We start from the raw sequence: 21,591 nt of genomic DNA, 5'->3' as shown, positions 1-21,591 counted from the left end.
TGTGTACTTTAGTAGTTTATTCTTTTTTATTGCTGAATAGTATTCCATGGTACAGATGTACTATAGTTTGTTTAGCTGTTCATTCAGTTAAAGACATCTGGGTTGTTCCAGTTTTGGACTGTTACAAATAAAGCTTCTGTGAACAATCATGTACAGGTTTTTCTGTGGATATAAATGTTCATTTCTCTGGGATAAATGCTCATGAGTACAATTGCTGGGCAGCATGGTAGCTGCATATTTAGTTTTGTAAGAAACTGCCAAGCTGTTTTCTAGAGTGCCTGTACCATTAAATTCCCACCAGCAATCTATTAGTGATCCAGTTTCTCTGCATTCTCATAAGCAGAGAATGTTAGTGTGGTCACTATTTTTTTTTTTTTTTTTTTTTTTTTTGCAGTACGCAGGCCTCTCACTGTTGTGGCCTCTCCCGTTGTGGAGCACAGGCTCCGGACATGCAGGCTCAGCGGCCATGGCTCACGGGCCCAGCCGCTCCGTGGCATGTGGGATCTTCCCGGACCTGGGCACAAACCTGTGTCCCCTGCATTGGCAGGCGGACTCTCAACGACTGCGCCACCAGGGAAGCCCAGTGTGGTCACTATTTTTAATTTTAGCCATTCTAACTGGCTACAGTGATAGCTCATTGTGGTTTTAATTTTCATCTCCCTAATAGGTATTGATGTTGAACATCTTTTCATGTGCATATTTGTCATTTGCCTATCTCCTTTGGTGATACGTATGTTTATGTCTTTTGCCCATGACTGTCTATTCTTTTACAGTTGAATTTTGCGAGTTCTTTATATATTTTTACATACTACTGTTCTGTCCAATATGTGGTTTGCAAACATTTTCCCCAGTCTGTAGTTTATTTTTTCATCCTCTTTTCAAAAGGTCTTTCACAGAAAAAGAATTTTTAGTTTTAAGTCTAGTTTATGGAACTCTTTTATGGATAATGCTTTTGTGCCAAGTCTAAGATTTCTTTGCTTAGCCTTAGATCCCAAAGATTTTCCCCTACTTTAAAAAATAGTTTTACGGTTTTAAATTTACATTTAAGTCTATAATCCATTTTGAGTTAATTATTTTAAGTGAGACTGAGATGGAGGGTCGTTATTCATTCATTCACTCATTCATTCATTCCTTTATTTGCGTATGGATGTCCAATTGCTTCAGTATCATTTGTTGGAAAGGCTATCTTTCCTCCGTTGCATTGCTTTTGCAGAAAGAGAAAAACAAATACTCTATGCTAACAAATATATATGGGATCTAAAAAAAAAAGGGTTCTGAAGAACCTAGGGGCAGGACAGGAATAAAGATGTAGACGTAGAGAATAGACTTGAGGACATGGGGAGGGGGAAGGGTAAGCTGAGACGAAGTGAGAGAGTGGCACTGACATATATATATTACCAAATGTAAAACAGGTAGCTAGTGGGAAGCAGCCGCATAGCACAGGGAGATCAGCTCCGTGCTCTGTGGCCACCTAGAGAGGTGGGATAGGGAGGGTGGGAGAGAGACGCAAGAGGGAGGGGATATGGAGATATATGTGTACTTATAGCTGATTCACTTTGTTATACAGCAGCAACTAACACAACCATGTAAAGCAATTATATCTCAATAAAGATGTTCAAAAAATCATAGTTGTGCAGATTTAGTTTTGGATTCTCTGTTCAGTTGTAGTGATGTATAGATTTATCCTTCTGCCTTTAACAAAGTCTTTATGACTGTACCTATATAATAAGTCTTGAAATCAGGTAGACTGATTCTTCCTACTTTTCTTCTTTTTCAAAATTGTTTTAGCTGTTGTAGTTCCTGTGCCTTTCCACATAAATTTTAAGATAATATTGTTTATGCCTTCAAAAAATCTTGCCACTATTTTGATACAAATTGCACTAATCCTGTATACCAACTTTGGAAGAACTGACATTTTTACTATGTTGCATATTCCAGTCCATGAACGTGTATCTCCATTTATTTGGATTGTATTTGATTTCTTTCCCCAGAGTTTTCTAGTTTTCAGCATACAAGTAATACATGTGTTTTGTTAGATTTCAAAGTATTTCATTTTTTGAGTGATTAGAAATGGTGTTATATTTAAAATTTTGGCGTCCATGTATTCATTACTAGTACATAGAAATACAATTAATATTGATTTTGAACAGTGTAACTTTGACCTTGCTTTGTTTTCAGTCTTGGGGAAGGGAAGGGGAGAATTCAGTATTTCATCAAGTGTAATGTTAACTATAGTTTTGTTGTAGATGATTTTTGTCAAATTGAGGAAGTTTCCTTTTATTCCTTATTTTCTGAGAATTTTTATCATAATGGATCTTGAATATTGTCAAATGATTTTTCTGCATCTATTAATAATATTATGCAATTTTCTGTTGATATAATAGATTACATTAATTTTCAAATGTTGAACCATCCTTGTTTTCTTAGAATATACCTAATTAATTATGCAGAATTCTTCTATATTGTTGAATTATATTTGCTAATATTTTGATAAGGAATTTTGCCTCTATATTCATGAGGGATATTGGTCTGCAATTTTCTTCCTTCCTTTCTTCCTTTTCTTCCTTCCTTCCTTTCTTTCTTCCCTCCTTTCCCTCCTTCTCTCCCTCCCTCCTTTCTCCACTTCTTTCTTTCTTTCTCAGGATAATATTAGGCTTACAAAATAAGACAAGAAGTATTTCCTTCTCTTTTATTACCTAGAAAAGATTGTTTAGAATTGGCATTAATTCTTTTAATGATTTGTATAATTCTTCAGTGAAACCATCTGGGCCTAGAGATATTTCTTCTGGGAGACTTTTTTAAAGTGTAAATTCAATTTCCTTAATAGTTATAGGTCCGGGCTTCCCTGATGGTGCAGGGGTTAAGAATCTGCCTGCCAATGTAGGGGACACGGGTTTCAGCCCTGGTCTAGGAAGATCCCACATGCTGCAGAGCAACTAAGCCCATGCACCACACGTACTGAGCCTGCACTCTAGAGCCCGTGAGCCACAACTACTGAGCCCACACACCACAACTACTGAAGCCTGCGCACCTAGAGCCCATGCTCTGCAATGAGAGAAGCCACCACAATGAGAAGCCCATGCACCGCAACGAAGAGTAGCCCCTGCTCGCTGCCGCAGCTAGAGAAAGCCTGCACACAGCAACAAAGACCCAACGCAGTCAAAAATAAATAAATAAAATAAATAAATTTATAAAAATAGTTATAGGTCTATTAGCATTATCTATTTCATTTTGGATAATTTGTGATAGTTTGTACTTTCTGAGGAATTGACCCATTTCATTTAAGTTGTCAAGTTCATGTGTATAAAGTTTGTTCCCTTACTATGATTCTAGCATGTGCAGTCTGTAGTGCTAACCCTATTTTATTCTTGATATTGGTAATTTGTGTCTTTTCTCTTTTTTTATCAGTCTTGCTAGAAGTTTATCAATTTTATTGATCTTTAAAAATATCCATGGGGGGCTTCCCTGGTGGCGCAGTGGTTGAGCATCCACCTGCCGATGCAGGGGATACGGGTTTGTGCCCCGGTCTGGGAAGATCCCACATGCCGCAGAGTGGCTAGGCCCGGAGCCTGTGCTCCACAACGGGACAGGCCACAACAGTGAGAGGCCCACGTACCACAAAATAAATAAATAAATAAAAATATCCATGGGGAATTCCCTAGCACTCCAGTGGTTAAGACTCAGGCTTTCAGTGTGTGGACCCAGGTTCAATCCCTGGTTGGGTAACTAAGATCCCACAAGCCACGTGGTGTGGCCAAAGTTAAAAAAATAAAAAATTTAAAAAATAAAAATTAAATTAAAAAAATTTAAAAACCCATGGTTACATTGACTTTCTGTACTGTCTTTCTGTTTCCAATTTCATTGATTTCTGCTCTTATCCTTAATATTTCCTTATATTTGTCTCCAGATTTTCTTCGCTCTTTTTCTAGGTGAGAGCTTAGATTATTGATTTGAGGCTCTTGCCCTTTTCTAATACGTTTATTTAATTTTATAAATTTCCCTTTTAGCAATGTTTTAGCTATATCCAATAAACTTTGATATATTTTCATTTTCTTTCAATTCAATGCCCTTTTCATTTCTTTTCAGGTTTCCTTTTTGAAGAGGACCATGAAGTATGTTGTTTAATTTTCAAACATTTGTAGATTTTCCTGTTTTCCTTCTGCTGTTTTTAGTTTGATTCCACGATGGCAAGAGAACATGCTCTGTATGATTTAAATTTTTAAAAATGTTTGTTTTATGGCCCAAGATATGGTCTATCTTAGTACATGTTCCTTGGGCACTTGAAAAGAATGTGTATTTTGCTATTTTGGGGAGGACTGTTTTATAAATGTTGATAAGATTCTGTTGCTTGATGGTGTTGTTGACGTCTTCTATATCCTTGCTGGTCTTCTGTCTAGTTGTTCTATCAATTACTGAAAGAGGGGTACTGAAGTTTCCAGTTATAATTGTAGATTTGTCTATTTTTCCTTTCCCTTCTATTTGTTTTTGCTACACATATTTTGCAGTTCTGCTATTAGATACAGACACATTTAGGATTGATATGTCTTATTGGTGGATTGACCCTTTTATTATTACATTATATCCCTCTGGCTCTGGTGAGTTTTGTTATGTTTCTCTGAATTCTGCTTTATCTGATTTTAATATAGACACATATGCTTTCTTTAAAGTTTGTGTGATATAAATTTTTACATCCTTTTACTTTCAACTTGCCTATATCTTTATAGTTGAAATGAGTTTCTTATAGACATCATATAGCTGGGTCATGTTTTCAAGTCCACTCTGCCAAGATTACTTTTAATTTGTTTACTTGCACCATTTACATTTAATGTAATTATTGATATGTTAAGGAATAAGTCCACCATTTTTTACGTTTGTTTTCTACTTGTTCTCTGTTTTTGTTGTTTCATTTTTATTGCCTTCCTGTGGGTTATTTGAACATTTTGTAGAATTCTATTTTGGTTTATTTGTAATGTTTTTGAGTGTATCTCTCTATATAATTTTTTAAATGGTTGCTCTAGGTGTTATATACACATATAACTTATCACGGTCTATTGATGCCATCGTTTGACCAGTTCAAATGAAGTACAGAATCCTGACACTCCTTTATATCTCTTTACCCTCCCCATTCATAAACAATCTTATTAAATATTTACTCTACATATATTTAGAATCACACCAGATACATGTTAAATTTTTGTCTCAATCATCAAACATAATTTAAGAAGCCCAAGAGAACGGAGTCTATTGTAATTATTCATATTTTTGCTTATCATATTCTTTCTTCCTTTGCGATGTTCTGTGATTCCTTCTTTCATTGTTTCCTTTAAGTTTAGAGAACTTCTTTGAGCCATTATTTTAGAGTGGGTCTGCTGGTGACAAATTCTGTTAGTTTTCCTTAATGAGAATGTCTTGATTTACTCTTCATTCCTAAAGTGCATTTTTGCTATATACAGAATTCTGGGTTGTCAGTTCTTTTCTTTCAGCATGTTAAAATTGTTGTGGCACTTCCTTCTGGCTCTCACAATATCTGATGAGAAATGTGCTATCATTGGAATAGTTTTCCTCTTATATATAAGCTGTCACTTCTCTCCCAATGCCTTCAAGAATTTTTGTCCTTAGTGTTTGGAAGTTTGACTTTAATGTGCCTTGGTAGGATTTGGGGGGTTTTATACTCCTTGGAGTTTACTCACGCCGTTGAATCTAAGTTTATGTCTTTTGCCACATTTGGGACATTTCAGACATTATTTCTTGGAATACTTTTGCAGCCCTCCTTTCTCTTCTCCCTTGACATTCTAATGACAAAAATGTTGGATCTTTTGTTATATTCCCACAAGTTCCTGAGGCTGTTTGTTTCTTGTTCTGTTTTCTTCCTATTATTCAGATTGGGTAATTTCTATTGTTCCATCTTCAAGTTCACTAATTCTTTCCTCTTTCCTCTACATTTTGATTTTGTGCCTATCCACTGAGTTTTTATTTAAATTAATTTATTTTTTAGTTCTAAATTTTACATTTGATTCTTTTAACAGACTTTATTTTTTTACAGCAATTTTAGATTCACAGCAAAATTCACAGCAAAATTTTAGATTCACAGCAAAATTTTAGATTCACAGCAAAATTTTAGATTCACAGAAAATACAGAGAGTTCCCATATATTCATGGCCACCACACAGCATGCAGTCTTGTCCACTATCAACCTCGCAGCATCATCACCACAGAGTGGTACATTTGTTACAATTGGTGAGCCTAATTTACACATTATTATTACCCAAAGTCTACAGCTTACAGTTCACTCTTGATGCTGTACATTTTATGGGTTTGGATATAATGACAAGTATCCACCAACATAGTATCATACAGAATAGTTTCACAGCTCCAACAAATCATCTGTATAATTCTTTTTCCTATCTTCTATTTCTTTGAAGAAATTTTATTTTTTCATTTGTTTCGAGTGTGTTTGTAACCTCTCATTAAAGTATTTTTATGATGGCTGCTTTAAAATATTTGACAGATGATTCTAACATCTCTATCATTTCAATGTTGGCATCTATTGATTATCTTTTCATTCAGTTTGAGGCCTTTCTGGTTCTTGGTATAACATGATTTTCTATTGAAATTTGGACATTTGGATATTATACTATGAGACTCTGAATTTTATTTTAACCTCCTGTTTTATCTATCTTCTTTGGACATCACTCTGGCAGGGAAAGGGAGAGACATAGCCTCATTACTGCCAGGTAGAGATGGGAGTCTAGGTTATTCACTCATGCCTTCTTACAGCCCAGCAAGGGTGGAAATCCGAGCTCCTTTTCTGGTAGAGGTGGGGTGAGACAACAGTTTTTCTTTGGTATTTGGCTGGAGAGAGTTGTTACTGTCTAAAACTTTTCTGTCTTGTTAGGCTTCCCTTTCCTCCAGCTAGAGAGAGCAGGCTTTTGTTGGGCTTGTTTTGTCTGCATTTGTTAGTGTTTCCAGTTTTCTAGCTTCTGCAGTTCCAAGACTGGGATCTACAGGCCAAAAAGAAAACCCAGAAAACTCACCACTTTGTTGTTCATTGGATTCTGAGTTCCCTCATCAATCTGTCTTTTTCTCTCCACCTTTTAGAGTCTTCTTTTATTTGCTTTATATACAGTGTCCAGGGTTTTGGTGTACTTAGCAGGAGGAACATGGCAAACTACATCTACCCTACTATTTTGGAAGTGGAAATCTACTATTGAATTTTGTCTTTAATTTTCTTCCTTTACACCATGACTAGATTGGCTCCCAGATCTTTAACTGAGGAATAAACAGTTAAAGACCTGAGATGGCAGGAGTTGCCCAAGTTTGTGAGGGAAAGAGAAAGGTGGTTAGCCTTAAATGGCATTATTGGCCCAGTGCAAAGCTGTTCTGTGAGTATGAGGGTCACAGAAAAGAAAGAGGATAATAAGGAAAGTGCACAATGAATATTTATCTGCATATCTTCTTTACAGTGTGGGGGGAGTGTTTGAACTGTGAGTAATGCAATTAAGACTCTTCTTTTGCCAAGAAACTGTATTAGTCTAATTTATATATGAAACAGAAAACTATTTTGCACACAAGATGAATTTTGTATTACTAGTGCAACAATTAGAAGATAAAAGGAAAGAGAAGACAATTTCATACTTAGGTATCTAAGATTCTGTAAGCTTTTCCAGAATCAAATTAAGGTAAGTAATTAAAGCTTTGATTTCATAGCAAAGTATTTTGCAGAAAGTTATTTAAATAATTTACATCCTTTATTTTTAAACTATCGAAACAACTCAGTCAAGGTAAGAATAAGCCCAGCTTAGTTTATGTCAAAATTGATGGATTAATAATTAATAAAGTTTACTAAAGTGAGATATCCATTAGAGATTAGCTCATGAAAATATTTAATACAGAATAAACTGCCACACAGGTAAAAAAAGGTATTTTATTTTTCACTGTAACATGTCACACTTCCTTTCACTTTCCTTTGGCAGCAGAAGAAACCTGAAGAGGAGGTGGTATCGGTAAGTAATATAGAAGATATGAGAAAGACTGCTGGAAATACTCCCACCTGCTGGAAGAAGGAGGAAAATGCCAGACCTTTAAAAGCTGCCACTAAAATTTGATCTCTGCTGCTAAAGACATCTATAATGATTATAAGGCCTATCCCTCCTTTTTCCTGGCACCACAATTTGTACAGCTATCTGCTAATCCTCATGCTAACATGAGCTTCTGGGAGGCTTGGCTCCTCCCCTGCTCCAGGAGGTGACTCCTAATTAACTGATTCAGTTGCAGTGGTCTCATTGCCTTTGTAATGATGAGCTTAGGCATGGCCATGTGACTTTATTCTGGCAAGTGAGACATGTGGGAAGGTTTTTTAGGGATCTCTGAAAAGGTTTCTTTGCTCTTAAAAAGGAGTTATGAGTTATGAGATGGTCTTCATCTAACTCAAGGCTCCAAATGCTGTCTATATGCTGATAACACCTAAATACATATATTTCTAACCTTGACTTCTCCCCTAACCTCAAGAATTTTATATATAACTGCTGACTTGACATTTCCACCTGGATGTCTAATACATACTTTAAATTTCTCATGTCCAAAACTGCACTACTGTTTTCCTCAGCTCCTCTCTCCAGTCTTGCTCCTCCCCAAGTTGTTCTCATCTCAATAATTATAACTCTACTTCTCTACCACTCTCCTTTCTCAGGTCCTCCTTTTTTTTGTTGTTAATAATACCACTTTTTAAAAATTTATTAGTTCATTAATTAACTTTTGGCTGCATTGGGTCTTCATTGCTGCACGTGGGCTTTCTCTAGTTGCGGTGAGCAGGGACTACTCTTTTGTTGTGGTGCATGGGCTTCTCACTGCAGTGGCTTCTCTTGTTGTGGAGCACAGGCTCTAAGTGCATGGGCTTTGGTAGTTGTGGCATGCAGGCTCAGTAGTTGTGGCTCGCAGGCTCTAGAGCACAGGCTAAGTAGTTGCGGCACACAGTTGCAGCACACAGGCTTAGTTGCTCCGTGGCATGTGGGATCTTCCCGGACCAGGGCTCGAACCCATGTCCCCTGCATGGGCGGGTGGATTCTTAACAACTGCGCCACCAGGCCCTCCTTGATTCTTCTTTTTCTTTTATATCCTACATCCAATTCCTCTCTAATTTCCAATATGTTGGCTCTACCTTCAAAATACATTTAGAATCAAATTACTGCCATTGGTCCAAACTATCATCATCTCTTGTATTCTCGCCTCCTACAGTTTATATTCCTCACCACCAACAAACTAGCTCTTTTAAATTATAAGCCAGATCATATTACTCCTCAGCTTAAGCTCCTCCAGTGGATCCCCATCTCATTCAGAATAAAGGGCAATGCCCTTTTAGTATCTTAAGCCAACAGACCCTCTGACCGCATCTCCTCCCGGTCCTTCTTTAGCCAACTCTGCTTGACCTTCACTGGCCATCTGGGTATTCCTTGAACATACAAGGCATGTATTACGGTATGAATATTTGTGACCTCCAAAATTCATATGTTGGCGCTCTACCCCTCAATATCATGATTTTTGAAGATGAGGCCTATGGGAGGAAAGTGAGGTTAGATGAAGTCATGAGGATGGGGCCCTCATGATGGGGTGAGTGCCCTTATAAGAAGAGACACCGGAGAATTTGCTCTCTGTCTCTCCCCACGCATGCACAAGGTCCTTCTAGAATGCAAAACTTGGATATATACTTGGCATTTAATGTGGCATGATTTTCAAATTAATCTCCAACTAAAACCATGGCTTCATTTGTTTCTTCCTGGCAACAATCTCTTCGGTTGGTGACTGAAGCAAATTTCACTGAAAAACCCCAATTCACCACACACCAGGAATTAGTCTTTCAGTGGGTCTGAATATATGTAACTTTATCAAAGACAATGGCTCTCTGAAAAGATCTAGACAGATTGAAGGTGCTGTACTGGGTTGTATCTTTCCTATGAGCTAGTATTGGAGATAATATTGAAATATCAATATACACTGGTAGAGGTAATTAATGACCAAGCAGAAATTAAAATTCCTTATAAACATTTCACAGATAACAAAAAAATGGAAATTGTATATGCTTCTGGGTAATTACTACATTACTGTCACTAAAATTATAAATTGCTGTTTCTCAAAATGGATCTTAAAAAAAAGTTAACAAAGTAATATGAGTATATGGTATCAAAAGAAAAAAAATGTTATGATGTCCTTACAGATATCTCAGCCCCACTTCACATAGGAATTTTAAGTTCAATCCCCTTTTTTATAAGTTGAGAATATTATTGCTTCTTTCATTTCCTCTATGGTTCCTTCATATCTTTCACTCCAACAGTGTAAAAATTATATTGTCCAGATTGCTAACAGTTACATTCTACTCTGCAAAGACCAAGGGAAAAAAAGCCTGCCATGTGATTAGCATAAGAATCTAGTTTCTGCTATCCATTTTGCATGAAGCCAAATAAAAATTCTAACTCTATGCCTCTGGAACTAGAAAAAGAAGAGCAAACTGAGCCCAAAATTAGCAGGAGGAAGGAAATAATAAAGATTAGAGCAAAAATAAATGAAACTGAGAACAGGAAAACAACAGAAAAGATGAACAAAACTGAGAGCTGGTTCTTTGAAAAGATAAAGAAAATTGACAAACCCTTAGCTAGACTAACCAAGGAAAAAAGAGAGAGAACCCAAATCAACAGAATTATAAACGAAAAAGGAGACATTACAAATGATACCACAGAAATGCAAAGGATCATAAGAGACTACTGTGAATAACTATATGCCAACAAAATGGACAACGTAGAAGAAGTGAAAAAATTCTTAGAAACATACAACCTACCAAGACAGAATCAGGAAGAAACAGAAAATCTGAATAAACCAATTACTAGTAAGGATATTGACTGCATAATCAAAAATCCCCCAATGAGAATGAAAGAAAAGAACTATATGATTTTCTCAACTGAGGCAGAAAAAGCATTTGACAAAATACAGCAACTGTTTATGATAAAAACAATCAACAAATTAGGTGCAGAAGGAACATATCTCAACAAAATAAAGGCCATACATCAGAGGCCTAGAGCAAACATCATACTTGGTGGTGAAAGGTTAAAGTCCTAGCTAGAGCAATCAGGCAAGAAAATAAAATTAAAGTTATCAGAATTGGGAAAGAAGAAATAAAATTATTTCTACTTGCAGATGAAGACAAAACCAAAAAACTGTTAGAATTAATAAATGAATTCAGTAAAGCTGCAGAATATAAAATGAACATAGAAAAATCAGTGGCATTTCTATATACAAACAACAAATTTTCTGAAAAAGAAATTAATCCTATTTACAATAGAATCAGAAACAATATAATACTTAGGAATAAATTTAACCAAGGAGGTGAAAGAATTCTATTCTGAAAACTGTAAGACACTGATGAAAGACATCAAAGAAGACACAAATAAATAGAAAGGTATCCCACGTTCATGGACTGGAAGAATTAATATTGTTAAAATGTCAATACTACCAAAAGCCATCTATAGGTTTGGTGCAATCTCTATCAAAATTGCAATGCCATTTTTTACAGAAATAGAAAAAAAACCTCCTAAAATTTATATGGAACCACAAAAGATCACAAATAGCCAAAGGAATCCTGAGAAAGAAGAACAAAGCAGGAGGCTTTTCCTGATTTCAAGCTATCCTATAATACTATAGTAATTAAAACAGTATGGTACTGGCATAAAAACAGACAAACAGACCAATGGAAAAGAACTGAGAGCCAGATATAAACCCAAGCATAAGTGGTTAACTAATATTTAACTAGGGATTCAAGAATACTCAGTGGAGAAATGACAATCTCTTTAATAAATGTTGCTGGGAAAGTTGAATATTCATGTAAAAAAATGAAAATTGATCCCTATCTTATACCACTCCCCCAAATTAACATGAAATGGATTAAAGACTTAAATGTAAGATCTGAATCCATGAAACTCTTAGAAGGAAATGTAGGAAAAAAGCTCCTTAACATGGGTGTTGGTCATGGTTTTTTTTGTAAATCACACCTAATGGGAAAAAATAAACAAGTGGAACTGCATCAAACTAAAAAGCTGCACAGCAAAAGTAACTCTCAACAAAGTGAAGAAAACCTACAGAATGGGAAAAATATTTGTAAACCGTATATCTCAGAAAAGGTTAAAATCCAAAATACATAAAGAGCTCATAAAGCTGAAAAGCAAAAAAGCAACTAATTCAAATAAAAAATGTCAAAAACCTGAATAGACATTTTTCCAAAGATACACAAATGGCCAACTGGTACATGAAAAGATGTTCAACATCACTAGTCACTAGGAAAATGCAAATTAAAACCACAATGAGATATCACCTCACACCTGTTAGAATGGCCGTCATAAAAAAGACAAGAGATAACAAATGTTGGTGTGGACGTGAAGAAAAGGGAACCCTAGTACATTGTTGGTGTGATTGTAAATTGGAGCAGCCACTATAAAAAACAATATGGAGTGTCCTCAAAAAATTAAAAATAGAACTACCATACAATTCAGCAATTCCACTTCTTGGAATATATCCAAAGGAAATGAAAACACTAACTTGAAAAGATATCTGCACCAAGGTTCATAGCAGCACTATTGAAATAGCCAATATACAGAAATAACCTAAGTGTCCATTGATGGATGAATGGATAAAGAATGGAATATTATTCAGCCATAAAGAACAGTGAAATCCTACCACATGTGACAACACGGATGAACCTTGAAGGTGTTATGCTAAGTGAAACAAGTCAGACAGAAAAAACAAATACTGAATGGTCTCACTTATATGTGGAATCTAAAAAACAAAAAAACACAAACATACCAAACTTATAGAAAACAGAAAAAGAGATCAGGGATCAGATCTGTGGCTATAGAAGAGGGGTGGTGGGGGGCAGAATTAGAGGAAGGTGGTCAAAAGGTACAAACTTCTAGTTATAAGGTAAGTAAGTACTAGGAATATCATGTACAACATGATGACTATAGTTAACACTGCTGGATGATATACAGTTATTCCTTGAATTACATGGGTTTAAAATGCACAGGTCCACCTACACATGAATTTTTTTCAATAAATACATATTACATTACTATGATCTGTGGATGGTTAAATCCACAAATTTGGAACCGAATGAGGAGGCCGACTGTAAAGTTATAGGAGGATTTTCAACTGCACGAGGGTTGGTGTGTCCAACCTCTGAGTTGTTCAAGGTCAACTGCATAGGAAAGTTGTTAACAGACTAAATCCTAAGAGTTCTCATCGTGAGGAGGATTTCTTTTCTTTTTATTGTATCTATATGAGATGATGGTTCTTAACTAAACTTATTGTTGCGATCATTTCACAATATAGGCAAATCAAACCATTGGTGATGTATGTCAATTATTTCTCAATAAAACTGAGAAAAAGAAATAAATTGACATAATCCAGAACACCACCAAAAAAGCTCAAGAAAAGATATGGATAAAACCATGTTTGATCATACCACAATAAAATATTTAATCATAATTTTTTCTTATTTTAAAAATATGTTTACCTCAGAAAATTTTTAAATATGTTTATATTATACATGTTTTGTGGCCTCTGCTTTAAGATGGGACAATTCAGAGTTATAATTCCCTCTCCAGAAACTCCTGTGGATCAGACCAAGGCTAGACTTTACCTGCCCTTGGAAATAACTTCCTTTCCCTACCTGGCTTCCACTGTGCCCTCACATTTTCTTGAAAAGTACTCCCTCAGTAAACAATCTGCACCCAAGCCCTGTCTTAGGCTCTGATTCAGGGAAAGCAGTTCCCTAATGTGAAGAATAAGTTGAGTCAGTAGACTGAAAAGGAGTTACCACAGTCATGGAATACAAGAACAAAATACCTTCAGATATATCCTGGTAAAATGACTGAACTCCAAGGATAAAAATAAAATCTCACAAATAATAAATGAATAAAGGCCAGTGAACGAGAATGGGACTTCTTAGCTGCACATTGGAAGCTGATGGACCATGGAACACTATCCAGACTTCTGAGGAAAAAAAGAGCTACAACTTAAGGGTCTATATATCATTTAGGTAACATTTACCAGCCAGGGTGAAGGAAAGATATTCCTAGAGCTACAAAATTTCATAGACTCTATTACCCACATACCTCACCTAAGGAAAATTCTTCAAAAAGGACTACTCAATTGAAAAATAAATCAGGGGACTTCCCTGGCAGTCCAGTGGTTAGGACTCCGTGCTTCCACTGCAGGAGGCATGGGTTCAATCCCTGATTGGGGAAGATGCTGTATGCTGCATGGCACAGCCAAAAGTAAAAAAAAAAAAAAAAAAAAGAAAAAGAAATCAGAACAGAGACTTCAAAATCAGGGAAGGTGAAGAAGAGAACAAATAGTAGTGAGCTATGATTCCTGCAATGTATGTATAATTAAGTCTGAGTAGATAATGATACAGTGATTGGGAATTTGTAATATAAATGCTACATAATGATTCTTGAAAAAAAAAGGCACTCTGCAAGAGAAATCATAATAGTCTAGAAATAAAGTGCTAAATCATCTCAACAAATCTTTGGAGTTGACAGGGGATATAAAGAAGAAAATAAAACTATTAAAAAGATGTTAACCTGTGAGTAAAGGCGGAAGGCGGGGAAGTACATATATTCTGAAATCTCCACTTTCTGAGGCAGGGGGAACAGTGAAGGGGCTGGATGTGCAAAAGCTGGTATTTTATAAAAAGGGTAAAGAATATGGTTTAACTGTGCATGTCAAAAGAGAATGTAACCAGTAATAAAAAATACAGTATTACTTCTAAATTAACAAAGAAGAAAGGGGAATATACATTCTGCCAGTTTGGTATTACTTTGGGGCGATTAGTAATTAGTAATAGAAACCTGAAATAACAGGGTCTTACCGACGATACAAGTTTATTTTTTCCCTCATGCCCCTGAAAGTAGACCACTCAAGACTGACAACAGTGGCTTCACGAGGTCATCACTGTCCAGGCTCCTTTAATTTTTTTGTTCCAATATCCTGAATATTCGACTTCCTTTTTCAATGCCATCTTCTAAGTGCTACCCGGCCATGATTACTCCCACACTCCAAGAAGAAAAAGAGGAGGAAAAGGGAACTACAGAGGATCTCTCATCTGAGTTACCCTCCTTTTTAGTCAGGTTTCCCAGAAGCTCCACCCACAGCTTCCACCAGCCATACGGCCCTCCTCTCACCACAGGGGCCTTGGAAATACAGTTTTTCTCCTGAGTGCATTATCACTCCCCCAAAAATTTAGGTTCTGGTATTAAGAACAAACGGGAGAATGGATAATGGATGTCTGCCAGTGATGTCTGCCACAGTGTCGTGATAAAACCAGTAGAAATAGCAAAAAGGAACAGCAATAGAAAAACATAAAGATGGAAAGAAAGAATCACGTTTATAGTTGTTTAAATGTGACAATGGACTGAATTCTATTAAAAGCTAACTGTCAGATTAAGTTAAAAATATAAAACCACTATAAGTTGCAGAGAAACAAAACTATAAGAAAATTATTTCCTAAAAAGGCTGAACACAGGCAGCACCTTCCTCCAGTTTCTTTATCTTATTCTTCAGTGAATAAACAAGAGTTTTGGGCTTCCCTGGTGGCACAGTGGTTAAGAATCCGCCTGCCAATGCAGGGGACATGGGTTCGAGCCCTGGTCTGGGAAGATCCCACATGCCGCAGAGCAACTAAGCCCGTGAGCCACAACTACTAAGCCCATGTGCCACAGCTACTGACCCTGTGCTCTAGAGCCTGCGAGTCACAACTACTGAGCCCACGTGCCACAACTACTGAAGCCTGGGAGCCTAGAGCCCGTGCTCCACAACAAGAGAAGCCACCGCAATGAGAGGCCCATGCACTGCAACAAAAGGGTAGCCCCCGCTCGCTGCAACTAGAGAAAGCCCGCACACAGCAAGGAAAATCCAATGCAGCCAAAAATAAATAAATAAAATAAATAACAAAACAAAACAAAACAAAACCCAAGAGTTTGGCAGCAATGATTATGACAATGAAGATGAGTAAAGATGATGCAGAATTGCAGGTATTTAATTGAAAATATAAAAGTATCTCTTTTTTATATATCTAGAATGCCTAATTCAAAGGTTTAGCAAATTGCAAGATTAATATAAAATTTATCTCTAAGATAGCTTGCTTTTAATCAAATTTCATATATCCCATAAGAAAGTATTAGACACCAAGTACTTATTGTTATGCACGATTATAATCTTCAAGATAGTAAAGCAGTTGTTCAGATTTTGGGACATTATTATTTGAGTGAGCTCAAGGAAAAGTTTTGTGAAAGATAACCTTAGAATACAAAATATGTAGGTATTTATGTATGTAAGTACAAAAATATTTAGGTAGAATTTTGGATTTCATAATAAGCAAACTTATTTCTTATATCAGAATATAATCATTATCATAACGTTTAATGCCAGTTATTAAAGAATTACTTAAGGGTAAACATCAACTACAATTTTTGTTTGTTTATTAAGTTTTTAATATTCCACATATGATATTTAAGGTAGCCCTTCTCTGCACCTGTCAGGTCACTTTGCTGACCAATAAAAATGGTTAAAGAATCTGAAAAGACAACCAAAACATAACCTCCAGGGCAGGTCAAGGCAAATGGTTTACTAATAAATTTAAGGGACAGATAATTGTCATGGTATAAAATCTTTTCAGAAAATGAAAATATATGGAAAACAACTCATTTTAGTAAGATATGTTAACATATTATCAAATAGATAATTTTCCCAAAATATTAATAAGTGCCTATGAGTATTCCAAATTCTAGGTCTGAGGTTCTAGGGGTACACATATGAATCAGATTCTTGCTTTCAAGGAGTTCACAGACTAGTCAGGGAAAACACATAAATTCAAATGCTGTAGTTAGTGAAATCCACTTACAGCAGTTTGGCAATCTACACAATCTGAATGAACCTTCTAGCACAAACACTGCATTATTATGGCCAGAAGAAAATAAGGGAAATCAAAGAACAAAAAATAAAAAATAAAAGGACAGTGAAATAACAACTGAAGGTGAGAGGTAAGCAAGCCTCCACTCTAGGGTTGCAATGGAGAATAAATCTGTAAGGAGGCGAAGTAGAATATGAGCCTCTTCAACAAGCTGGGACACCCACAGGGCACTAAAATGGTCACAGGTTGATAGCAGCATCCAGCCCAAAGAAGAAGAAACTGTTAATTTTCTGTGGAAGGCAGCAATGCTCAGTTAGTTCCTCAGGACTCCCACAGGTGATCGTCAACCATATATTAGTTTAGAATATATATTTGCCAAATAAATAAAGTCACAAGTCTTCATGTGTTGTAGACCGCCATGAATTGACTGTGTTTATCGGTTCAATGTGACTGCCAAATTATAACACACCGTAATTTATTCATCCAGTCTCTTGTCCATGTGCAGCTGGTTTGTTTTAGCTACTGTGAAGAGCTCTACCAAGAACTTCACTGAACATGCACCATGTACATAAGTGCTATCATTGCCCTTGGGTAAATATGCAGGAATGGAATTGCTGGTTCAGCATAAATGAGAATCTATTTTCAAGTTCACAAGACAATGACAAAGTTTTGTTTCAAAAATAGCTGAATCACTTTATACTCCTACTAGTGTTATAAGAAATTCTGTGCAACACTTACTATTGTCATTTAAAAATTTTTTACCAACCTAGTGAATGAAAAATTGCATTTCACTGTGGTCTTGATTTGCAATTCCCTGATGACTCAAACTGAACATCTCTTTTTATGCTTATTGGCCATGTTTTTCCACTGTCTTTTGCTCATTTTTCTATTGGCTTGTTTGGACTTGGTTTCAATTTATATCCAACTGTTTACCTGGTCCATTACATTATTCTCAGGCAACAGGACAAATTAAATATCCAACATTAGAATGTTTCCCAAATACATCATGCCTAGAAATTACTCTGGCATTAGTTCACACTGTTTGCTCCCCAAGCTTGCTGTGGCCTTCTCCTTCCCCAAAGGGCCTTCAGCTCAGAACAAATGTTACCTGATCTCTGAAGACACCCCTAGGCCTGATAAAATTTGTTCTGTACACCAAGAGCGTTTCATTCATGCCACTCCATTATAGCAAACCACCTGTGTACCACATAGATGTCTTCCCCTTCCCTCGCTCTTTACTTGGAAAATAGAAGCTTCTTGATGGCTTATTTATCTCTGAATCTTCAAAAGTTAACAGTTCTTGGGACAAAAGAGGCATTAAATGTTCAACTTCAGAAGAGATGACTTTGCTACAGGATCTAATTTCAACAGCATTTCATTCACATTGTAAGAAAAGCCTTATAGAACAGCTTTAAATTAAGTTCTTTAACAAACGTGTAGGAAGGCATTTTATTAGTCAACTTCAGAAAATCTCAGTCAGTTCTAGTTTCAGGTATCTTGCATTCTCAAATCATGTGACCCAGTTTTGGTTTGGAAAATGATGACTTCAGGACTGGACACTACCATGGGACTCATACTCACAGACAAAAACAAAAGATTTCTCGTGTTCAAATAATTTGGTCATATTTTATAAAGTACATAAAACATGAACAAAAACAAAAAAGCTGTGCTACAAGGGAAAATAAAGTTCTACTAGACAGGTTCAAAAAAATTGAGGCCACCATCAAAAATATAAACAAAAAATTAATTCCAAATAACTTAAATACTTAAAGAATATTTTAAATTATCATACGAATACTTATTTTCATGCTCCACTGCAGTCCCACCTTCATCCTCAATAATCTGATTCACACTAAATTGGGGATTTAATAGGTACATTACGTATCTACTCAAATTCACTCATTCGCTCACTCAACAAATACAACGGCACAGAAGTGCTGCTTCTTTTTAAGTAACTCAGGGGTTTTTTCACTTGAATTAAAGAAAGTTGAACTTATGGGACTGTCTCACTGCCCCAGAAATTTAATTAATACCAGCACCATGGATACACTTGAGTATGGAGTAGAAGAAAGCACTTAGAAGTGAAATGTCAGCAAATAGGGACGGGAGCCTCCCTGGCAGAATTAGTAGCACATAACGGTTAAGGTCAAAGCGTGCAGCATCCAACAGGGCTGGGTTCACATCCTGGCTCAGTTCTGCCCCCCACCCCGTATCAGTTTCCTCATCTGTAAAATGGTAATTAATAATAAATAATTCGTAAATTTGCTGGGGAATCAAATGCAATCATGGAATACAATTTGTCCCAAAGTGTCTGATATTCAATAAATGATATGATGCCAGTCTCTGCTGAGAGAATACAAGAAATGTTTCCCTGGCTAGAGTACATATGAGATATATTGATATATCGCTTAAAATGAGATACACATACATCGCAGTCAAGGGTGGGAAATTACCCCAAAGCCAATCCAGGCAACCACCTCTAGGAAGCTAAGTGATTTCACGATGTCTAGACAAGCCGGAGCTGGGGGAGATCAGTTAAGGTGCATGGGATCACACCGCATTTGGGGGCCTTAAGCCCCTTCCCCATTTCCCTCATATAAACAGGTTAGTTAGGAGTGACAGAGCCAGGAGTCGAGCGAGGCCCTTTAATGACTTCGGTTCCCGCCTCGCCCCGCTGGCGGTCCCTGCCTACGGCACGCAGGTGGGGCGCCGTCTCCAGCTCCGCCGGCGACCCAAAAAAGCGCCCGCAAACGGACCGCTCCTTGCTCTCCCGGGAAGGATCACTGCGTAGGACTCCACGACTACACAGCTCTCTCGCCACATCCTTTTCACTGAACCCCTTAGAACCCAACTCGCCTCCTCTCTCCTCTCCTCAGCCCTGCCCGCGATTCGGAAAACGACTTTTACTAGGAAGTGAGGGTTTATCTCCCGGCTGCTACCGGGCCACACGACCCTCTCTCCCGAGCAACAGCAGCGCATGGATGCTGGGCAGGACGCTGCCCTGCGCCCCGGCCACGCTGCCGGCTAACTCCTGGATTCCTCACGTCTAGGAGTTCGAGCACCGCCGCAGGGTACGCCGGGATCGGAACGCTCACCTGCTCGGCGCGTCTATCTTTGTGCAGCTGACCCACGGCTAGCGCAGGGGCCGAGGGCTCAGGCCCAGCCTTGGACTTCGCCCACACGCAGCCACCCTGCATTCAGCGCCTGAGCTGGGTTACCCCTTACAAAGTCAGTGAAAAAATAAAATATTCACACCCGGCAGACTCCGGCGCGCCACACTAGGCCTGCACCTCGAGCTTTCCTATTGGACGCCGCGATATCCGCGGTCTCAGAGACGGGGCGGGGTCGACCAGCGAGAACCGCCCCCTCTGCCGCCTCCTATCCAATCGGAGGAGGATAGCCGGCTCACCCTATTTGCATACAAGCCATTCTATATATGCTCAGGGCCCAAAGCCTCCGCCGCTAAGAAGAGTCTACCACTTGCAAGACGTGGGTTTCGAAAGGTAGCTATGCCTTCTTTTACCAAAAGGAATCCAAGGTCGGCAGTCCGGCTCTGAAACAAAGAACAAGGTCACTACTGCCCTGCGCCGCATTTCCCAGGCTACGTTCTAAGCGCGGACGCTGGGTTCCCCGCTCGAGCTCTGCTGCTCACACCTCCCCAAACCTCAAGCCTAACCCCAATTAACGCTTCATATGAAGCACCTATATGCACATTCACACGGCAGTTTAAGCGCTACCAACTCTTTTCTTGACGTTTTGAGGGCCCTAAAAAGGGCCTTTTGGGATCTGGAGATAAGCCGCAGGCACACCTCAGCCGCCGAAGCCGTAGAGGGTGCGGCCCTGGCGTTTCAGCGCATACACCACATCCATGGCCGTGACCGTCTTGCGCTTGGCGTGCTCCGTGTAAGTCACCGCATCACGGATCACGTTCTCCAGGAACACTTTGAGCACTCCCCGGGTCTCCTCATAGATGAGGCCAGAGATGCGCTTTACACCACCACGGCGAGCCAGACGGCGAATGGCGGGCTTCGTAATACCCTGGATGTTGTCCCGTAAGACCTTCCGGTGGCGCTTAGCACCTCCCTTACCCAGCCCTTTGCCACCTTTACCTCGGCCAGACATCTTTCACGACACACGACTAAAACCGAAAAGCAAGCTGCTAGTAGTTCTATGAGCTGTGAACCTGGGCTTATAGTTCCTTCTAGCGGACCTGTTTGAAAACCTCAAGAAAGTGGGCGGAGCTATAGGCTCCAGGAGATTTCTTTCTTTCTTTTTTTTTTTTAATTTAAATTCTCTCCCTATAGGGCTTCCCTGGTGGCGCAGTGGTTGAGAGTCCACCTGCCGATGCAGGGCACACGGGTTCGTGCCCCTGTCCGCGAGGACCCCACATGCCGCGGAGCGGCTGGGCCCGTGAGCCATGGCCGCTGAGCCTGCGCGTCCGGAGCCTGTGCTCCGCAACGGGAGACGCCACAACAGTGAGAGGCCCGCATACCGAAAAAAAAAAAAAATTTCTTGTTTGCTTATTTGGGAAAGTTTTTCTTATTTTTGCCATGAAATTGAGGAAAGACTCGATAAAATTTATTTTGCCTTTTCTCTCTCTCTCTCTCTCTCTCTCTGTAGGGCGCGGGAATTCTAATTTT

At 38.3% G+C, this 21,591-nt stretch overlaps 2 protein-coding genes across 4 annotated transcripts in view; both read right to left on the bottom strand.

Moving 5' to 3' along the window:
• Positions 1-20,166, bottom strand: part of GUCY2C (guanylate cyclase 2C) — a 114,840-nt gene extending 94,674 nt beyond the window's left edge. For 2 of the 3 annotated variants that reach the window (XM_082635093.1, XM_082635097.1), the window contains exon 1: positions 20,047-20,166. In XM_082635093.1, coding sequence (XP_082491219.1) covers positions 20,047-20,148 — 102 coding nt within the window. In that variant the 5' untranslated portion in view covers positions 20,149-20,166. The remainder of the gene's footprint in view (positions 1-20,046) is intronic. The other variant, XM_082635096.1, reaches the window with a different exon arrangement.
• A 595-nt stretch (positions 20,167-20,761) lies between these two features.
• H4C16 (H4 histone 16) lies at positions 20,762-21,416 on the bottom strand (the record flags this gene model as incomplete). The annotated part of the gene is made up of 1 exon (XM_082636130.1): positions 20,762-21,416. The coding sequence occupies exon 1, from the start codon at positions 21,071-21,073 to the stop codon at positions 20,762-20,764; it is 312 nt and encodes a 103-aa protein (XP_082492256.1). The 5' UTR covers positions 21,074-21,416.
• Positions 21,417-21,591: the final 175 nt, after the last annotated feature.

The sequence above is a fragment of the Mesoplodon mirus genome, assembly GCF_964341445.2.
Source record: "Mesoplodon mirus genome assembly, chromosome: 11".
NCBI classification, from domain to species: Eukaryota; Metazoa; Chordata; class Mammalia; order Artiodactyla; family Ziphiidae; genus Mesoplodon; species Mesoplodon mirus.
Note: the sequence above shows the minus strand (reverse complement) of the source record. Positions and strands in the feature narration are given on the sequence as shown.